Below are 19,572 nucleotides of genomic sequence, written 5' to 3'. Positions count from 1 at the left end.
GTCTATCTCAGACATTCTTGCAGCTGAGTTGCTATTTTTTTTCTTTTCTTTTTAGGCTTTTGCCAGAGAACATGTGCATTTGCCAGAGAAAAAACAGAGAGTGGGAAGTTGAGAAATCCATCCCCAGAAGGGATGGCCATGCAGCGATTCCTTCTCCTCCAGTTTCCTCTTCAGGTTTTGCAAATGTATGTACATGTGCCTGGAGTGGTTTCCAAGGTGCCAGGTCCAAGGCTCAAACTGCGGCTGACCATGTAGAAGTCTAACACCTCAACCACCAGGCCACCTGCCGGCCCAGGGGTGGGTGATGTTCTCTACCTCCTGTGTTAAGGGTAGAGCTGCGGTCTGCTTCTTGGATTGGGACCGGGAAGGAGATCTCAGGGGGAAACTCGGAGACTTTCTGGTGGAGTCATGGGCCATCCCCTGGGTCTGCTATGGGCCCTGGGCTGTGGATGGAAGCAGGTGGATGGTGAGGACACCAGGCTATGGGAGCCCATGTGTTTACCTAGTCCCAACCGACCTCATCAGAGGGCCTAGGCACACATGGTGTCCAGGCAAGGCTCACTAAGCCTTTGTTGGCAAAACTCTGGGGGCCCCCATGCCAAGGTTCCCTCTGCATGGCTTTCCTGCATGAGGACCAGACCTCTGATGCTCTCCAGGCAAGACTGGCCTGGCCCTCGAGGTGTGACTGTCACGTACCTGACTACATCTTCATTTTCTTTAAAGTCTCCTGTTCTCAGGCTCTGCCAAGAGCTTGGCCCCCTCTCTGCCAGGCAACCACATGGCCCACAGTTAGACAGCAGATGGCGTGGAAGAAAAGAGAGTGGTGGAGGATGGGCATGACTGGGTAAGCCTCCGTATAACTAACACGGAGACCTTCAGCAGCTTCAACAGCTTAGGCCTCAGTGTTCTTATCTGTGGACGGGGATGCTGCCCTCCCTGCCTGAGGCCCATGAGTATTGTACAGGGCACAAGCAGCCTCCCAAGTAGGACAGTGCTCAGCTGCAGCTGAAGGTCAGGGGTCTTGTGGCCGCAGGCTGGCAGGTGAGCCCCCTCCAAGTCTGTGTGGAGTCCTGCGCGGGGACAGCCTTACCAACAGCCCGTGTGATGGCAAATTCTACCCTACTCAGCAGTCTCTTCTTCTGGCCAAGCCTCTGTTTCCCCACATGCCACATAGGAAGGTGGGGCTAGCCTGTCCCTCAGGGCCCTGCCAGTGAGCGTCTAAGCACAGAGCAGGGAAATGGTTTTCAACTGCTGGGCTCAGGACTTCCTGCAGCTGTGGCTGGTTCCCTCTCCCCACGTTGCCCCCAGAACTTCTCTCCTGAAGAAAGCCAATCTGAAGACAGGAGGACAGCCACCTGCCAGAGAGGGACAGCTGTGCTCAGCTCCCAGGCAGCACTACTTACAGCTTTGGCCTTCGTCTTGGTTGGTGACTGAAGAGGGGACGTCACTTTCCTCAGCTGGGGCGGGTGAGGTCGGTACGGCACGTAGGTTTGCAGCTGCGGGAACAGGCGAACCTCCAGGGGGGTCCGCACGGGGCTGGTGGGAGGGCTGGGCTGGGGGGGCGGCTTGCTCTCAGAAGTCGAGAGTGAAGGCACAGGTGGGTGAGGAAACAAAGGCACCGTTTTTCTCTCTAAGGGGCATGAAGAGACACAAAACACGGGATGGGACAAAGATCACCTTGCTCGGGTGATAGTACCATGACTTAGCAGCACTAAGACCTGACCTCCCCAGGCCACCTACCCACCTGTTCCTGGCCTCCGTCTCTCCCACCTCCTATCCCTACTGTCCCCACACCCGGGGAGGTGGCCCACTCACCTGGATTTTTGACTGACTCCACCAGGATTCTGAAGTTCTCTTTATTTGCACTCAGGCCTGCAGTGACATCCTCGATCCTCCATAGGTCCTTCTGTATCTGCGATTTCTCCTGAGGAAGACAGGGTGAGCGCCCATGCTTTTTAGCGCCTAGCCAGGCGTTTCTCCTGAGGACTTATCCTGCCATGTCAGACAAGCCCCTCACCCTGGGGGCAGCATCCCCCATGGAAACTGTGCCAGGTAAGAGCCAAGCCTGTTTCGCAGCTTCCTAGGAGAAGTGCAGATGTGGAAATTCTCAGCCCAGGAGAGAAACTTCGGAGCAGCTTTCACAGTCCTGCCCACTTAGTTCACCTAATTTAACAACGGGCTGTAAGATTCCAGGTATATAAAGCGTCTGGCATAATCGAATTCACAGAGACGGGAAGTAGAATGGTAGCAGCCAGGGGCAGGGGAAATGGGGAACTGTTTAATGTACTGAATTTCAGTTTTGCAAAATGAAGCGTTCTGGAGACTGGGTGCACAGCACTGTGAATGTACGTAACCCCAAAGAGCCAGAGACTTAAAGGGGCTGAGGGGCCGGATGGTGGCACGGCGGTAAACATGCTGCTTGGCGAGGCTGCCCCACGTGGGAGAGCTCTGGGCTCGTATCCAGAGGCTGCGCAGCGCCCAGGACCCAGGGCAGGCTGAGACTGGGAGTGGGTCATGTGTCAAGATCCTGCTGGGGCACTGCTTCTCTGGTTTATGGAAAAAAACTAACTTAGGGGAAAAACCCTAAAAAACAGTTAAATGGCACATTTTATGCTTCATGTATTTTACTGCAATGTAAAAACCAGACCGTGTCATGCAGCCACAGCAGAGGGCAAGGAGAGACAAGGACCGGGACGGCACGATCCCTGGGACATAAAGAGAAACTGTAGAAAGCCAGACTGGGGGGCTTGACGCTTAGGTAACATTTCATTTCAGTGGGAAATGAAATGTCACTTGCCATAAAAAGAAGCAAAGTTGAGGTACGCGGTACAACATGAATGAGCTTCGACAACAGCATGCCAGGAGTTAGCAGGTGCCATGGTGGTTAAGGGGCCTGCACTCCCACATGGCTGACCACGGTTTGCGTCTTGGACCTGGAGACTTGCTTTCTCACTTTCCCTCTCTCACTTTTTCCTTCTATGGTCAAAATAGATGAAAGAAGGGAAGGGGAGGGGAGGGGAGAGACTGTGCTTGCCAGAGAGACAGAGAAATAGAGACAGAAAGGAGAAATGAACCCCCCCCAAGGGGGATGGTCATGTTGCAATCGCTTCTCCTCCATTCGCTTCTTGGGATTTTGGGCACAAATGCACACATGACTGGCATGAGTTTTAAGCTCCCCAGCCCAAGACCTGAACTGTGGTCAACCACGTGAGAGTCCAGTGATGTAACCATTACACCATCTGCTGGTCCCAATAAAGCCATTTTTAAGCAAGGTACAATGGGGGCTGGCCCTGTAGTGCAGTGGTTAGAGGAGCTGGCTTGCACTTGGCTGACTGTGGTGTGAATCCCAGTCCCAACAGCTTGCAAAACACTGGATGCCTGTGCAGTGTGACCGCCCTTCCCTGGACAAAAAGACACGATGGGCAAAGAGTTAGGCTGCAGGATCACGTACTTCGACAGGCTACAGCGAAAGTCAGATGGGAAAAGTCCTGAAAGAGGTGAGGAGAGACCTGGGTGGTGAAGGGATTATGTGCTGCTGCTTCTTTTTATTTTTTAATTTGCCAGAGGGCACATGCACTTGGCAGAGACAAATAGAGAGAGAGGGAGAAAGCACCTCTCAGCGGGGTGTGGCCATGCCACAATCCCTTTTAGTCCATTTCTCCATCCTGATGGGACTTGGGGGCACACACACACACATGCACCTGTGTTTTCAAAGGTGGATTAGAATCATATGTTTGGACACGTGGGATCCAGCTCCTTTAACCACTAGGTCGCAGGCCAGCCCAGCGTGCTTCTTGTAACGGGGCTGCTGAAACATGTAGTATTCTTTCCATTTTTAAGTTGTGATGAGAGAAAGAAAGCCTTGGTCTCACCCCATGGACTGTAAGAAAGGCTGACTTCACATCCCATCTCCTCGGGCACCCAGCTGCCCCTCAACAGGGAGCGTTCTCGCGTGCCTGACACCGCAGGCCACCATGTTCTGCACCTAGAACCTGTGCTCCTTGTTCGTCTGCTATCGAACCTGGTGCTAAGCAGGTTCTCAGCACATATGTAACTGGGCAGAGGACCAATCTTATAAAATCCTCATCAGGTACTTTCCAACAGCCACGACAACAGATGTGGAAAGTCTCCCGTCTCAAGGGGCTCCCGCTCTCACTCTCTATCCCTCCAACACTGAAGCACATGCTCAGACTGACGAGTCGCTGATGGGCTGGCCACTCAGCTGCCCCCAAAAGGTGTGTGTCCAAAGCAGACAGTTACTGTGCCAGACTATGTGTGAGTGGATGGAACGGTGTCTGAAGCTGTAGTCCCCAAGCTGAGAGTTCGGGACAGGTGTAGGGTGGGATTACAATCAGTGCTCTCTCTCCTTCCTGACAAGGGTCACCTGCCAGCCCCTCTCCTGCCCGTTTTCTGACACCCAATGTGTAAGAGCAGAGCAGAGAGGAGAAAGGCCAGGAGTCCCTATCTTTCCTCAAGAGTGATGGAATTTGGACACTTAATGATAAAGACAAAGGAGCAACAGGAGCAGGTGGGCGGAGTTTCATTCCGGTACCCTCACCCAACCATGGGCAGGAGGGTTCCTATGTCCTGTTTTCAGCTGAGGCCTGAATTCATCGTCCAGAAGTTGGGACAGGAACACCTACAGGTGACCTCATCTATTACCGCCTCTCACATGCTTCCCAGGATGTTTCTGCTGCCCAGCTGGCTGTGAGGATCTTCATAAAAACAGCCACTCTAGGGATCAGCAGATGGCTAAACGGTTACGTCACTGGACTCCCACCACTGCAATGTAAAAACCAGACCGTGTCATGCAGCCACAGCAGAGGGCAAGGAGAGACAAGGACCGGGACGGCACGATCCCTGGGACATAAAGAGAAACTGTAGAAAGCCAGACTGGGGGGCTTGACGCTTAGGTAACATTTCATTTCAGTGGGAAATGAAATGTCACTTGCCATAAAAAGAAGCAAAGTTGAGGTACGCGGTACAACATGAATGAGCTTCGACAACAGCATGCCAGGAGTTAGCAGGTGCCATGGTGGTTAAGGGGCCTGCACTCCCACATGGCTGACCACGGTTTGCGTCTTGGACCTGGAGACTTGCTTTCTCACTTTCCCTCTCTCACTTTTTCCTTCTATGGTCAAAATAGATGAAAGAAGGGAAGGGGAGGGGAGGGGAGAGACTGTGCTTGCCAGAGAGACAGAGAAATAGAGACAGAAAGGAGAAATGAACCCCCCCCAAGGGGGATGGTCATGTTGCAATCGCTTCTCCTCCATTCGCTTCTTGGGATTTTGGGCACAAATGCACACATGACTGGCATGAGTTTTAAGCTCCCCAGCCCAAGACCTGAACTGTGGTCAACCACGTGAGAGTCCAGTGATGTAACCATTACACCATCTGCTGGTCCCAATAAAGCCATTTTTAAGCAAGGTACAATGGGGGCTGGCCCTGTAGTGCAGTGGTTAGAGGAGCTGGCTTGCACTTGGCTGACTGTGGTGTGAATCCCAGTCCCAACAGCTTGCAAAACACTGGATGCCTGTGCAGTGTGACCGCCCTTCCCTGGACAAAAAGACACGATGGGCAAAGAGTTAGGCTGCAGGATCACGTACTTCGACAGGCTACAGCGAAAGTCAGATGGGAAAAGTCCTGAAAGAGGTGAGGAGAGACCTGGGTGGTGAAGGGATTATGTGCTGCTGCTTCTTTTTATTTTTTAATTTGCCAGAGGGCACATGCACTTGGCAGAGACAAATAGAGAGAGAGGGAGAAAGCACCTCTCAGCGGGGTGTGGCCATGCCACAATCCCTTTTAGTCCATTTCTCCATCCTGATGGGACTTGGGGGCACACACACACACATGCACCTGTGTTTTCAAAGGTGGATTAGAATCATATGTTTGGACACGTGGGATCCAGCTCCTTTAACCACTAGGTCGCAGGCCAGCCCAGCGTGCTTCTTGTAACGGGGCTGCTGAAACATGTAGTATTCTTTCCATTTTTAAGTTGTGATGAGAGAAAGAAAGCCTTGGTCTCACCCCATGGACTGTAAGAAAGGCTGACTTCACATCCCATCTCCTCGGGCACCCAGCTGCCCCTCAACAGGGAGCGTTCTCGCGTGCCTGACACCGCAGGCCACCATGTTCTGCACCTAGAACCTGTGCTCCTTGTTCGTCTGCTATCGGACCTGGTGCTAAGCAGGTTCTCAGCACATATGTAACTGGGCAGAGGACCAATCTTATAAAATCCTCATCAGGTACTTTCCAACAGCCACGACAACAGATGTGGAAAGTCTCCCGTCTCAAGGGGCTCCCGCTCTCACTCTCTATCCCTCCAACACTGAAGCACATGCTCAGACTGACGAGTCGCTGATGGGCTGGCCACTCAGCTGCCCCCAAAAGGTGTGTGTCCAAAGCAGACAGTTACTGTGCCAGACTATGTGTGAGTGGATGGAACGGTGTCTGAAGCTGTAGTCCCCAAGCTGAGAGTTCGGGACAGGTGTAGGGTGGGATTACAATCAGTGCTCTCTCTCCTTCCTGACAAGGGTCACCTGCCAGCCCCTCTCCTGCCCGTTTTCTGACACCCAATGTGTAAGAGCAGAGCAGAGAGGAGAAAGGCCAGGAGTCCCTATCTTTCCTCAAGAGTGATGGAATTTGGACACTTAATGATAAAGACAAAGGAGCAACAGGAGCAGGTGGGCGGAGTTTCATTCCGGTACCCTCACCCAACCATGGGCAGGAGGGTTCCTATGTCCTGTTTTCAGCTGAGGCCTGAATTCATCGTCCAGAAGTTGGGACAGGAACACCTACAGGTGACCTCATCTATTACCGCCTCTCACATGCTTCCCAGGATGTTTCTGCTGCCCAGCTGGCTGTGAGGATCTTCATAAAAACAGCCACTCTAGGGATCAGCAGATGGCTAAACGGTTACGTCACTGGACTCCCACATAGTTGACCACGGTTTGAGTCCTAGCCACAGTGACTTGAAACTCACGCCAGGTGCATGTGCATGCGTGCCCAAGATCCTAAAAGAAGATGGAGAAGAAAAGATTGTGACACAGCCACCTCCCCTGGAAGGTGATTTCTTGCTTTCTGTCTCTCCAGCAAGCACACATGCCCTATAGCAAAAATCGTTTTCTTAAAGAAAAAAAAAAAAAGACACTCTACTAAAAACACTACAAATTTTCTCAGAGCCAAACCCAGCTAAAGGGAGGTGTTTTTTAAGTCCTGTTACTGAGAATTTGCATCTGTGGCTGCAAGCATGTCTCCAGTGTCAGGGACTGATCCGGGGCTCTAAGAGCTCATCTGGACTAGAATTACACCAAAGCAGCAGAAGCAGAGCTGCTCAAAGAAGGGCTTTGTGACTACCTAGGTCCTTAAGAGCAATGTTACGGGGCTAGCTGGAAATCAAGCCGCAAGCGCCAGGTTCTAAGATGGTCTATCTGCTACTAACTCACAGGGCTGAGTTCTGTGACAAGACTTACAGGGTACTGATTTTCTTTTTGGAGGTGAAAAAAAAAAGGATTCTGAATCTGTTGTGTTCACCATGAAGCAAGGCAGAGAAGAAATACTGGCAGGGGCCAGCAGATGGCGTAGCAGTCACATCGCAGGACATCCACCTGGCCAGCTGTTATTCAAGTTCTGGACCCAGTGGGGCTTCAAAATCATGGTGGACACTCATGTGCATGTACCCAAGATCCTGGGAGGAGAATGGAGGAGAAGGGATTGCGGCATGGCTATCCCCCATGGAGGGTGATTTCTCACTTTCCCTCCCACTGTCTCTGTCTCTCTTTCTAGAAGGTTATGTTCTTTAAGGCAAAAACCTCTCTTTTTTTTTTTTTAAGAAAAAAGAATTATTTATTTATTTAATTCCACTTGTTATTATTATTTTTCAATTTGACCAGATAGAGACACACACACATACACACACACACACAGGGAGAGAGAGAGAGAGAAAGCAAGAAAGCAAGCCGCCGCCAAGTCCAGGACTCGAATCATGGTTGGCCATGTGAGAATCCAGCTCCTTAACCACCACACCACCTGCCAGCCCTGGCAAAAAACTCTTAAAAAAAAAAAAAAAGAAATACAAATGGCCAAGAATCATATGAAAAGATGTTTAACCTATAAGTAATTAAATAAATGAACATTAAAGTAAGATACCATTTAGCAGGCTGGCAAAAAACCAGAAAGACTGATAACATCAAATGCTAGTGAGGGTGTGAGCAAACAGGTGCAGTACCTCACTCGCTGCGGGTGGGAGGGTAAGTACCTACGGCCTGCTAGAGGGGGAGTGGGTGGTATCTGTCAACTCTCAAGCTGTATACTCATGTCGACCCAGCAGGTCCACTCCTAGGAGCCTCTCTCAGATAAACATTTGTCAACAGGTTAAAACAGCAGTTACACGAATGCTCACTATAGCACCATTTATAAAATACTGGAAATAAATGCCATCGGAAGGGGAATGGCTAAATAAATCAGGGGCAGGACCAGCAGATGGTGTATGGTGCTGGACTCCCACTGTGGTTTGAGTCCCAGACCCAGTACTCACACTGGGTACGTGTGTATAATGCCCAAAATCCGGAGAGGAGAATGGAGAAGGGATTGTGGCATGGCCATGGCCTCCGGGGCATGATTTCTCACTTTCTGTCTCTGTCTCTCTGGCGAGGGCATGCGCCCTATAGCAAAAATCTCTCTTAAAAAAAAAAATCAGGGGTTATCCAGACTATGAAAAAGTATGTGACAGTCAAGAAAACTAAACTAATTTCATTTACTCAGACTGGCCCAATGCCGCTTTCTGAGATTACGAAGTCTATAATCTGTACTGTCCAGCCTGGGGGCCACCCGCCACATGCGGCACTGAGCACTTAAGTCTAGCGTGAAAGAGGAACCCACTTTAAATTTTAGTCATTTTTTAAAATTATTATATTTTTTTAAAGTTTGCTACAGGGCACATGTGCTCATCAGAGAAAAAGAGAGAAAGTGAGAAAGCAAACCAGCAGTTCTGGGACTTGAACTGCCATTGACCATGTGGGAGTCCAGCGCCTCAATCACCACGCCACCTGCTGGCTCCTAAATTTTAGTAATTTTAATTAGTTCATGTTTAGACAGCCATGGTACTGGGCAGCATAAACTTGGGAGTATCTTTCCTGGAAATATGTCCACAGAATAAAGCTATGATTAAAAAGTAAGTGGTAGGACAGCCAGTGGCATGTTGGTTAAGGCAGCTGATCCCACATGGCCAACTACACAGTTCAAGTCCCAGACTCAGAGGCTTGAGAAATATGACGAGCACATGTGTGTGTATGCCCAAAATCCTGAGAGAAGAGTGGTGAAGAAGGGATTGCAGTGTGGCCATTCCCCGGGGTGCTTTCTCACTTTCCCTCTCTCTCTCCTGGAGATGCTTTCTCACTCTCTCTCGCTGGCCAGTGACAAACGCATGTGGTTGGAAACGCACAGAAAATGCTCTGGACGGCAATGCTGATCACCCACAGGGAAAGTGACAGGAGCTGGGGGAAGGGGCTTTGTGTCAGTTTTTGTTCATGCTTCTCGTAAAACTCTAAAATTCATGTGGATCATTAAAATCCATGAAGATAAGTCTAATAGGACATGACAGTTTCAGGAACTTAAAACTAAAAGCGTTGTTTGAAGGACTGTGTCAACAATAGCCACCTGGTATTTTCCAATCACTACGCTAAGTGCTGGGGACACAAAAAATAATAGACAGACAGAGCTCACCCAGCCTCTGCCCTGCGGTGCTTCCTAGGCTGGTGTACCAACACCCCCAGACTCAGGGCCTCTGGAGCAACTGCAGCCCGGAATGGGGGACACACTGTGGGACTCTGACCACAGCAGGCCAGGAGCCCATGCCAGGACCACACACTCATCACAAGCCAACAAGCAAATGAAAAAGAATAGGAAAATGTTAGTCAGCTAGGAGGAAGGGAAATTGTGGGAAAATAGCAGCAGGAGACAGACACACACCAGGGAATGTTGTGGGCCAGCCCTAAGCCACAGGCATGAGCCTCCTGTATGGCCTTAGCTGGGCTCTCTGGGTACCTCTCTGAGCCAGTGGAAGGGCCTGGAAGAAAGCCTCAGAGCACACCAACCTAGACACTCCCCCGGAATTTCCTTCATCTTTGTGGGGTGAGGCTAATGGCCACAGAGCCAACACATTCACTAAATCACTTGAAGGAAGAGCCGTGGCTAGGACTGGTCCAGCACCCAAACTGGCTTCGCCTGGTGCCTGTGCACAAGCCTCAGGAAATGCTTGTCGAGTTACAATAAATGAAGGAAGAATACAAATCTGAAGCTGGTTGGAAAGCTGGTAGGGTGGGAGACTGGGTAGCACCATGGGGGAGCACTGGACAGCTGGAGCCCAACCCCAAAGGAGAGCAACCCCACAGGGCCCTCACTATCTCACCTCTGGGGATGGTGGCAGCTGTCAGCGGAGTGACCCGGATTTTAAGGGTAAGGAGTATGGGCTCTTAGGCCACCTCTCCTGAGTTGAGCAGGGGCCACAGAGATAGGTCTCGCCTAGTCTCGCCTCCAGAAATGCAAATGACAGCTGGGAGCCCACAGGTGCCTCTGGACTGAATGTGCACCACCTGCTCAGGTAGAGGTGGGATAACATCGATCTTCAGGAAGCAGAGGCAGGAAGGATCGGGCTTCCTGCTGCTGCTACTTGAGGAGCTAACCTAGATCCCCTCTGGAATTTTCTTCACCTTGGCTAGGGAGCCAAGACAGGGTCAAAAGCCTCAGAACACAGTACTCTCAAGCTCCTGTAAGTGCTCATGGCTGGCGTCATCTCCTCTGGGATTTGTTTCCCCACATGGTCAGAAGAAAAGCCCTCCCCAAATCCCCAGGAGTGTGCCCTGAGAGGAGAAAGGCAAGGGTCTGGGGTGAGGTTTCACATCACAGCCTGGCTGCAGGAAAGGACCCCCAAGGCCCTTTACAGGGGTGGTGAGCCCAGGGCCAAGGAAAAGAAGGCCCCTAGGCAATGCTCACAGGAAAAGGCTTGGAAGAACCAGAGCTCGGAAGGAATGAGCAGCCCTGTGTCACCTGGAAAAAGAAGGCTCTTCTGTGCTGCTCCTGCAGGGTCTGCTTCAGCCGTTCCACGTCACTCTCCAGCTTCAGATACTCATTCCAGGCATTTTCCATCTCCTGTTGGCCAAGGAAATGTTTCTGGTTGTTAGATGGCCCCTGTCCTGTGGGAGGCCTCAGGAGCGCCTGTCACCCGATCATTGCTGCCCTGGCCAGGAAAGACGGAAGGGACCCAGCAGGCCTCGGGCAGGGCTGGAGGGAGTGGGGCAGGGCTGGAAGAGGTCTGGCATCTCATTCGTGCTCTCACCCTGGCCTGTCTCCTCTCCCACGCTTGGGAGGCTCTAGTCCTAGCCCTGGAAGAAGGGGCCTACACCACGTCACACTGACAAATGAAAGGGGGACATTCTGACATCTTAGAATGGACTGCACACAGACCAGGGGGACAGCCTTGTGGCCTGCTCTAAGAAGTCTGGTCCCTTGTATGTCATCAGCTATCCGGTATATGCTGCTGGAAAGCAGCCTAAGGCACAGGTGGGGATGGAAATGGCACCCCTGGCTACAGCTTGGAGAAGTTCTGCTACCCCAAGACTCTCAATTCAACTATGGCTTGGGAGATGATAAGAGCAGGCCCCGCCCAGCCTGCCCCGAGGGGAACGTGTCTGCTACCCTCCACGCCCTCTACGCACAGTGGCTTCTCTGGAGAGCTCGGCCCGGATGTGGACGAGGTCCTCCTGCAGCAACCTCTGCTGGCAGGCGATCTTCTCCAGGTGCTGGGGCTGGTCTCGGTACTGTTCCATCTGTCTGTGCAACACCTCCAGCACAGATTCCAATTGGTCCTGCATGGGGAAGGCCAGAAAGCAACGGACCAGGAAGACAGTCCTCAGAGGCCTCCTCGTGCCATGCCAGGAACCAACCCAAGCTGCTGGGTCCAAACAGGGCTGAAGGGGTCGGTGCTGACAGCTGGGGCTATCAGCTGTCAGGTGGGGGCTGAGAGTTAGGACCTCTGATGTCAGCTCTGACTCTACCCCTCGGGTGGCCTGGGGTACACTGACATCTCTGGGCCTTAGTTCCTCATCTATAAAGTGAACCTAGCACCATCTAACTCCTTACAGGATAAACAATAAAGATAAATCACAGAACAGATGGAAAACTCTCTAAGCTCTTTGGGAAAAGAGTACATTTAAAAATCTTTACCATCACAAATACATTGCCTCACTCAAATGCAAAAAGAAAAGAAAGTCACTCTGAGTCTAAGAGACCAAACACTGGGGACCCCGGGCCCATTCCTGCCCTCCCATCCAGACTTGCTGCCTCTGTAGAAGAAAGGGGCTTTAGGAAGCAAGAGCAGGGCAGCTCCCTCCCCTGGGGTTCAGGGGACCCAGGAAATGACAAGCAAATCTTTGAGGCTCCTCTCCAAGGCTCACCTCACTGGGCCTCCAGGGAGAGGTGGGCCAGAGCAGAATGGGAAGGGGTGCTTGGATCAAGCAGGCAGGGGTTTCCCTATAAAGTCTCCTCAAGGTTCCAATAGAAACCCCCAAAGAGCAACCTTTAAACACAAAGACACTGCTCTGGACAAACTCATGCCTGTTATTTGATATGAACACAAGAGTCCAGTCTACGTCTTGGGAGAGACAGGGTGACAAAATGCCCCTCCACCACCCCAAGCTGATGCAAACTCATGCATACCTTGTTCTCCTTGAGGGCTCGTATCTTGTCTTCCAAGTCCTGGAGGATCCTGTCCTGCTCACAGAAGATGCTCAGTTTGACCTGTAAGCAAGAACAGGCTGGAGAAGGCCTGGGATGATGAAGAAAAGGTGTGGCCTTATGACCAGAAAGCCTTTGGCTACAGAATCACCCACGCCCTGCCTGCAGCCCACCAAGGGGTCATGTCTCACTCACGTCAATGTCACTCTCGGCAATCTTCACGGGCTTCAGACTTCGATCCTTGAGAAGGTCCCGGCCTGTCATCTGGGAGGTGACCAATTTAAAGGATATTTAGCCACTGCGTTTGCTGAGCGCTCGGGAAGGAGGGTTAGCCCTATGGTGGACAGGTGTGGACGTCCTTGGCAGTGGCAGGTCGGGTCATGCATGGAAGGGGCAAGAACTCGGGCAATACATGATCGCTGTGCCTGTTTGACTTTACAGAAACCGAGACCTTTCTGCGATTCTAGTGGCACTTGTAAATTTCTCAAATTAAGGAACGTGCAGACTGTCGAGGTAGAGGGTCATCCATTTCAAATCATATATTTGCCCAAATGAGTGTGACGATTAGTATGAAAGCTGGAAGAACCGCCGCTGGTAAGGCAAGGATTGCTACTGAACCTGGGGGGTTCTAACCGCGCTCCAGGCCCTGCCATCGTCCAGCCCAGGCAGCAGGGTGGGCAGGCCCAAAGGAACCAGCACATCCCTGGGCAGGCGAGCCTCAGCCGATGGACGTCTCTGAGCAGCCCACTTCCCAGGGCTGAGGCTGGCCTTCTTTGTGGAAGGCAGCTTGGGAAGAAGACCTGGCCGTGGGAAGAAGAGCGCGGGATCCCAGCTGGGGCTACTAATTGGTGCCTGAATAACTGAGGCTAGACTGCACTTGTCCTCTCATGAAGAAACCACGAAGTGCTAGACAACTGTCACTCAAACGTATGGTGGACGGGAGTTTCCACCTCCCACCCTGACTTCACGCCGAGTGGCAACACCTGCCCGTCTCTCGCCACCTCCTAAGACGCTCAGTCCAACACTTCACCTCCTGTTTTCATGTTTCCCAGTCTCCTGAAGCTTTGCAGGAGTGGAGGGAGATGACTTCTTCATAGATGCACCTCCATGGCCAAGACAAGGTCAGGGCCGGCCAGCTGCCCTGCCGGGGAGGCCGTCTCACTGAGGGCGATGCTAACGTAGCACACAGTTGCTGCACGTGCTATGCAGAGTCCCATTACGGAGGGACAGACGGATGCCAGAGAGATGGTCTTTGCTTTCTCTCCCCTCTAGCTCAAGGGGCATTGTGGGTGTCCACACTGGCCGGCGTGAACAGGAGCAGAAAAATATTGGCAGACAGTCCCTTCAGAGCTCAGGCCATCCACGTGCCAACTGTCCTATTCTCTCTGAAAATCACCATCAGCAAACCCCAAGGTCAAGGTCAAGGAGGAGAACGACCTTGCCAAGGACTGACTGTGGACTGCAGCCTCACCCCCACCTACTCCCATGATCCCTTTGGTCACAGAGCACAGGGCAGGACTGCTGTCTTATTTGCCTCAGTTAAGCTGGCCCTGAGTGTAAGGCTGGCTCGGTGGAAGGCACCAGCGATGCCCTTGGAACTGCACGTAGGCTGAAGGGAAACACAGGTGGGTCGGTGCTGAGAGCCCCTAGAGAAACTGCAGCCAACTTCTGCTCTTCAGACTGCTGGAGTGCGTGCACATACCTGTCTACACACAGCCGCGGACCACGTGGGCTCCGACAGCTACCTGCAAACAGGCTGTGCTGTCTCCTGCCCTGGGGCGGGGGGGGGGGGGGGGGGAGCGGGCTGTGGGTTTTTCCTGGCATACCACCAACAGCTAAACTTCCCAGGTAGGATTTAGCCATTTTATTTTATTTTATTTTATGTATTTTTTTATTTTATTTTACTTTGTCAGATGGCCAGTATGCTTGCCAGAGAGAGACAGAGGAGAGGGAGAAAGCACCACCCAATAGGGCATCATCATGCCGCCATTCCTTCTCCACTTCTCCCTCCTGGAAGAGTTGGGGCACATGCGCACACACGTGCCTCGTGTGAGTTTCAAGCTGCTGGGGTCATGAGTAGAACTGTGTGGTTGACCATGTGGGATCAGGGTCTTAACCACCAGGTCACAGGGCTGGCCAGACTGAGGTTTTAAACTCAGGAGAACCTAGGAGAAAAGTCAGGTAAAGGAGGTAGAGTCTTCCCTGTGTCATGGTCCTTTCATCACAGGAAGACAAGGAGCTTGTCTATTCTCCAAAAGAGTTAACCCTTGGCCAGTTTCTTGAAGGAAATAATTTTCCTATTGAGATATGCCATGGGGCTTCTCCCCTGCCCCCAAGCAAAATTCTTATTATTTCACTGAAGCTTTTCACAGAGGCTATCTTTTTGATACTTAAAAAACAGCAAGGCAGAGTGAGCCAGCAGGTGGTGTGGTGGTTAAAGGCGCTGGACTCCCACGTGGCAGACCGTGGTTCAAGTCCCGGACCTGGTAGCTTACTTTCTTACTTTCCCTCTCTCTCTCTCTCTCAATCTCTGTCCTTCTCTGATCAAATTGGAAAATAATAATGATAATAAATAAAGTTAAAAAAATAATTCTAAAAAAAACCCCAGCAAGGCAGAGAAGCTAACTGAGCAATGCCTCATTTATCCAGCACCGTCAGGAAAGGCATGAGATATTCAACGCAAAAAAGGGCATTTTGAGAAATTTTTTGATGGAAACCTTTTAAAAAGTATGCTGTTTTCTGCCTTCACAGAATGTTGCATATACATTCAATCCTTTTGATTAATTCTCATCAAATTCAGTAATACACGCTCTCTGAGAAGCTAGTGTCTGGGATTCCCTGCCCTGTGTGAACTGCTCCCAGCTTCTGATGCCTTGCTTTCTGGTTAATATTGACATGCATTTCTCTCCTCTCTCTGGATATTAGCATTTTCTTTGTCTAGCATTCTGAGGCCTATGTGTCCTTTATCTTTTTTTTTTTTTTTTTTTTTTGGCCATAGGGTGCCTGAGCTCCCTGGAGAGAGACACATGGCCATGCTGCAATCCCTTCACCTCGATTCTCCTCTCAGGATTTTGGGCATGCACGTACACATACCCGGCATGATTTTTAAGCTGCTAGGTCTGGGACTCGAACTGTGGCCGGCCATATGGAGGACCAGCACATTAACCACCTTTTAATACGCTGCTTTTAAGGTACTGTGAGTTAGGGACTCCAGGGAGTAAAACCTCAACAGAGCTGAGGTGCTCATGTTTCTTCCCTCCCTTCAGCTGGGTTCGGGGCCCTCTGGGGTGTCTGCCACATGTTGTCTGGTACTTAGCCCATCAGGCTGCGAGAGGCTAGGATGTGCTTCTGTCTGCTCCTGTCTTTCCTCACTAGTAACCTAATTAGGGGTGTCAGTGGAGAGTGAGGTGTTTACTCCATACCCTGGAAGCCCAGTCAAGGCCTCACATGTGAGGATATTTGGAAATGTTGCCTTAGTGAGTCCTTGTGTGTATCAAGAACTGGCCCCACTTCCTAGGGAACGAGGGCCTAGGCTCTAGGGCAGACTTCATGACTGCTGCTTACGCAGCTCAGGGGCCCTCTGAGTTTTCGAACTCGGCTGTTTCAGAAAGGCAAGGCTGCTAAGAAACAGATCCTCCACTAGTGCAGTGCATCGGCTTCGACTTTTTGGAAATGTGTTTGTGATAACGATCGGATCCATTCAAATATCAACTTCGGGGCCCCCCAGCAAAGGCCCCTGAGACACATTACACCCCCTCACCACACCCCAACACACTTTCTCAGGAGCTAGGATGGTGAGCCCACACCGGCAGCCTCCCACAGGATGCTCTGCGAGGTGGCCATGTTTTGTGTCATCCACTTCCGTGTCAAAGGCAGTATGGGGGGGGGTGTTGTTCTAGTCCAGCTCCAGACTGCTACCCAAATTCAGCACCCTGCCCCAGAGAAGAGCCACCTTAGTCCCAGAACCACAGTGGAAATCTGAGGATACCCTGGCCTCTCGGAGGTGACTGGTGCCTGCTGCCCTTCCCGGAAACTCATGCTCCACTCTGTCCAGGTGAGCCCTGACCATGGAGGCAGACGAGCAAGAATGGACACAGGACAGAAGCTGGAGGCAAGCCAGGCAAGCTCCCCCCACCCCCGGCAGCACGAACGATGGAGTCACGGACACCACAGATGAGGGCTATGCCTGGTGCATCGGCCAAAACGCTGAAGAGGACTTGGATTTAAAGAAAAGAAACCAAAATGACTTGCGGGAAGCCTGGGGCGGTCAGGAGGACAACTGGTTAAGCGAGTGATGGAGTCGGCCCTGAGCCAGAAGCAATGGAATGGCCCCGCGGAGACCGGATCAGATCATCTTACGCTTCTCCAGGGCCCACAGCCCCGTGCTGACTTCTTCAGCACTTTGTAAAGCACGTTGATCAAAGGTTCGTTATTTTTAATCTGTTCCAAACAAAAAGGCAAATACAACAAAACGTAACAGGTGAGACATTAAAGGACACTTGAAGCAGCCAGAATTTGGGGAAGTGGCAAAGGGGAGCCCACAGGAGGATGCGTGCTGTGCAATTTGTGGCCTGCTCTCATCTTGGGGACCTGCCCAGTCCCAGCTGTCTCCTCTATAAGGCGACACAGCAAGCTCTGCTGCAGGGACCTTGGCGTAGGCTGCCCGACTCAGTCCCTGTCTCCTTCCTGGGCTGCAGCAGAAGGCCAGGAGGACACTGCAGAAGGAAACTTGGCTTCTTCTCTGTCCTGCATCACATTCTGTGAGACGCCACATCTTTACCGTGGAACAGTGTCACGCATCAGTCCCGCACCATCCACCTGCCACCTAAGTCCCTCGCGCGGCACACCTCCACACCTGGATGCGTCTAAACGATTACAGTTCCAAATGCTTACAGCGCCTTTAAGGAAGCACTGCCCGACCTCTCTGGGACAGTGGGTCTCAATTCTAGATGAACACTGCGATCACCTGGGGACCTTTAAAAAGTACTGACGCCTGAGTCCCACCCCAATACATTGTGATGTAACTGATCTGGAACAGGCCTAGGCATCAGGATTTTTATTTTTTAAAGATTTACTTTAATTTTATTTATTTTAATTTGACCAGAGAGAGACACAGAGCGAGAGAGGGAAAGAAAGCAAGCAAGCCATCAGGTTCGGTATTTGAACCATGGTCAGTCATGTGGCAGTGTCCAGCACCTTAACCACCATGCCAACTTCTGCCCCCATCAGGATTCTTTTTATTTATTTATTTATTTTTAAGAATTACTTTATTTAACTTTATCCAATTATGTTATTTATTTATTTTTAAAATTTGACCAGAGAAGGATAGAGTGAGGGAGAGAAAGAGAGGGAAAGTAAGAAAGCAAGCTGCCAGGCTGGGGACTAGAACCACGGTCAGCCATGTGGGAATCCAGCATCCTCAACAAACTATGCCACCTGCTCCCCCCAATCAGGATTCTTAAAAGCCTTCCTGGTGACTCTAATGGGAACCACTGCTCTAAACCACGCATGCGCAGCACTGACAGGAGCACCCACCTCCAGGCATTCTCAGGGAGCAGGTCTGGGGTGGGACCCAAGATTTCGCATTGGTAACAAATTCCCAGGTATTGCTGACTCCGCTGGTCTGAGGATCCCAGTTTGAGACCTACTACTTGAAAAAATGTTTCTCAACTCTCATTGCACATTAGAAACACGTAGAAGTTTTTTCTTTTTTCTTTTCTTTTTTTTTATAATGAGAGTAATACCTGAGAATAACTAAGCACATCACAGCCTCTAGGGAGTAGGGTCCAAACACCCTAATTCATTTTACAAGGAGTTTTGTTTTGGGTTTTGTTGTTGTTGTTGGCCATAGGACATGTGTGCTCGCTGAGGGGAGAGACAGCGACAGAGACAGTAAGAGGAAAAGTGAGAAATCACTTCCCCACACACCCAGGAAGGGTTGGCCACACCATAATCCCTTCCCCTCCACTCTCCTCCTGGGATCTTGGGCATGTATGCACATGCACCCGGAGTGACTTTCTAGCCACCAAGTACAGGACTTGAACTACAGTTGGCCAGGTGGGAGTCCAGTGATATAACCACTACACCATCTGCTGGCCCCCCTATATATTAATTTTAAATCTCTCCAGTAGTTCTAGTATGTGGCCAGGGTTAATGACTCTGCTCCTTACCAACAGATCTCAATTTTTTTAGTGTACGCAAGAGTTACCCTAGAGATCGACGGAAAACGCAGCATTCTGGGCACCTTCTTAAAGGGTTTGAATCCAACAGAGCCCTCCAGGTTTGCATTTTTAAAATTTTTATCAAGGTCCCAGATGATCCTGATCCCAAATCACAACTTAATAAACTCTGTCCTCCTAGGTGACTTTGGAAACAGACCTGAACAGGAAGCTCAGTTCAGGCTCCAGGAGCCAAGAAGAGCACAGGCTTCCACAGGCCTGAAGGCGCTGCAAGCACATCCCTCAGCGGAGATGTCCCTCATCCTCGTCAGGCCGTCTGCAACCTTCACTACCTACCGAGGCAAGCCTCAGAGGCCACAGACGCCCTCCTACCCCACCTCACCGTCCCTGCTGCACCTCGCAGTGATGAAAAGCACTTCTGGTTGAACCCCACTCTTTCTGCACAGCTGGGTGTATGGTTCTCAAGGGCAGAACATTGCTGCCAGAAGTACAATTCAATGAACACAGTTTTAGGGTGGGCAAAGCACCTGGTGTATGAAAAAGGAAAGCAGGGGCCAAGTCTGTTGCTGAGTTCAAATCCCAGCCATGTACCTTTGCAAAAGTTATTAACTTCTCTGATACATGGTTTCTGGTTAGTAAGACCGGGGTAATAATTCCTGCT

At 51.1% G+C, this 19,572-nt stretch overlaps 1 protein-coding gene across 1 annotated transcript in view; it reads right to left on the bottom strand.

Moving 5' to 3' along the window:
* Window positions 1-19,572, bottom strand: part of PLEKHA7 (pleckstrin homology domain containing A7) — a 156,006-nt gene that overhangs the window by 17,401 nt on the left and 119,033 nt on the right. Inside the window, exons 13-18 of the mRNA XM_014584603.2 lie at window positions 12,928-12,996; window positions 12,715-12,795; window positions 11,715-11,864; window positions 11,047-11,148; window positions 1,816-1,924; window positions 1,404-1,630 (exon numbers count right to left, since the gene is read on the bottom strand). Of these exons, the coding sequence (XP_014440089.1) occupies window positions 1,404-1,630; window positions 1,816-1,924; window positions 11,047-11,148; window positions 11,715-11,864; window positions 12,715-12,795; window positions 12,928-12,996 (738 nt within the window). The remainder of the gene's footprint in view (window positions 1-1,403; window positions 1,631-1,815; window positions 1,925-11,046; window positions 11,149-11,714; window positions 11,865-12,714; window positions 12,796-12,927; window positions 12,997-19,572) is intronic.

Source organism: Tupaia chinensis, unplaced genomic scaffold, assembly GCF_000334495.1.
Source record: "Tupaia chinensis unplaced genomic scaffold, TupChi_1.0 Scaffold000077_1, whole genome shotgun sequence".
NCBI lineage: Eukaryota > Metazoa > Chordata > Mammalia > Scandentia > Tupaiidae > Tupaia > Tupaia belangeri.
This window is presented reverse-complemented; position numbering and strand designations above follow the sequence as displayed.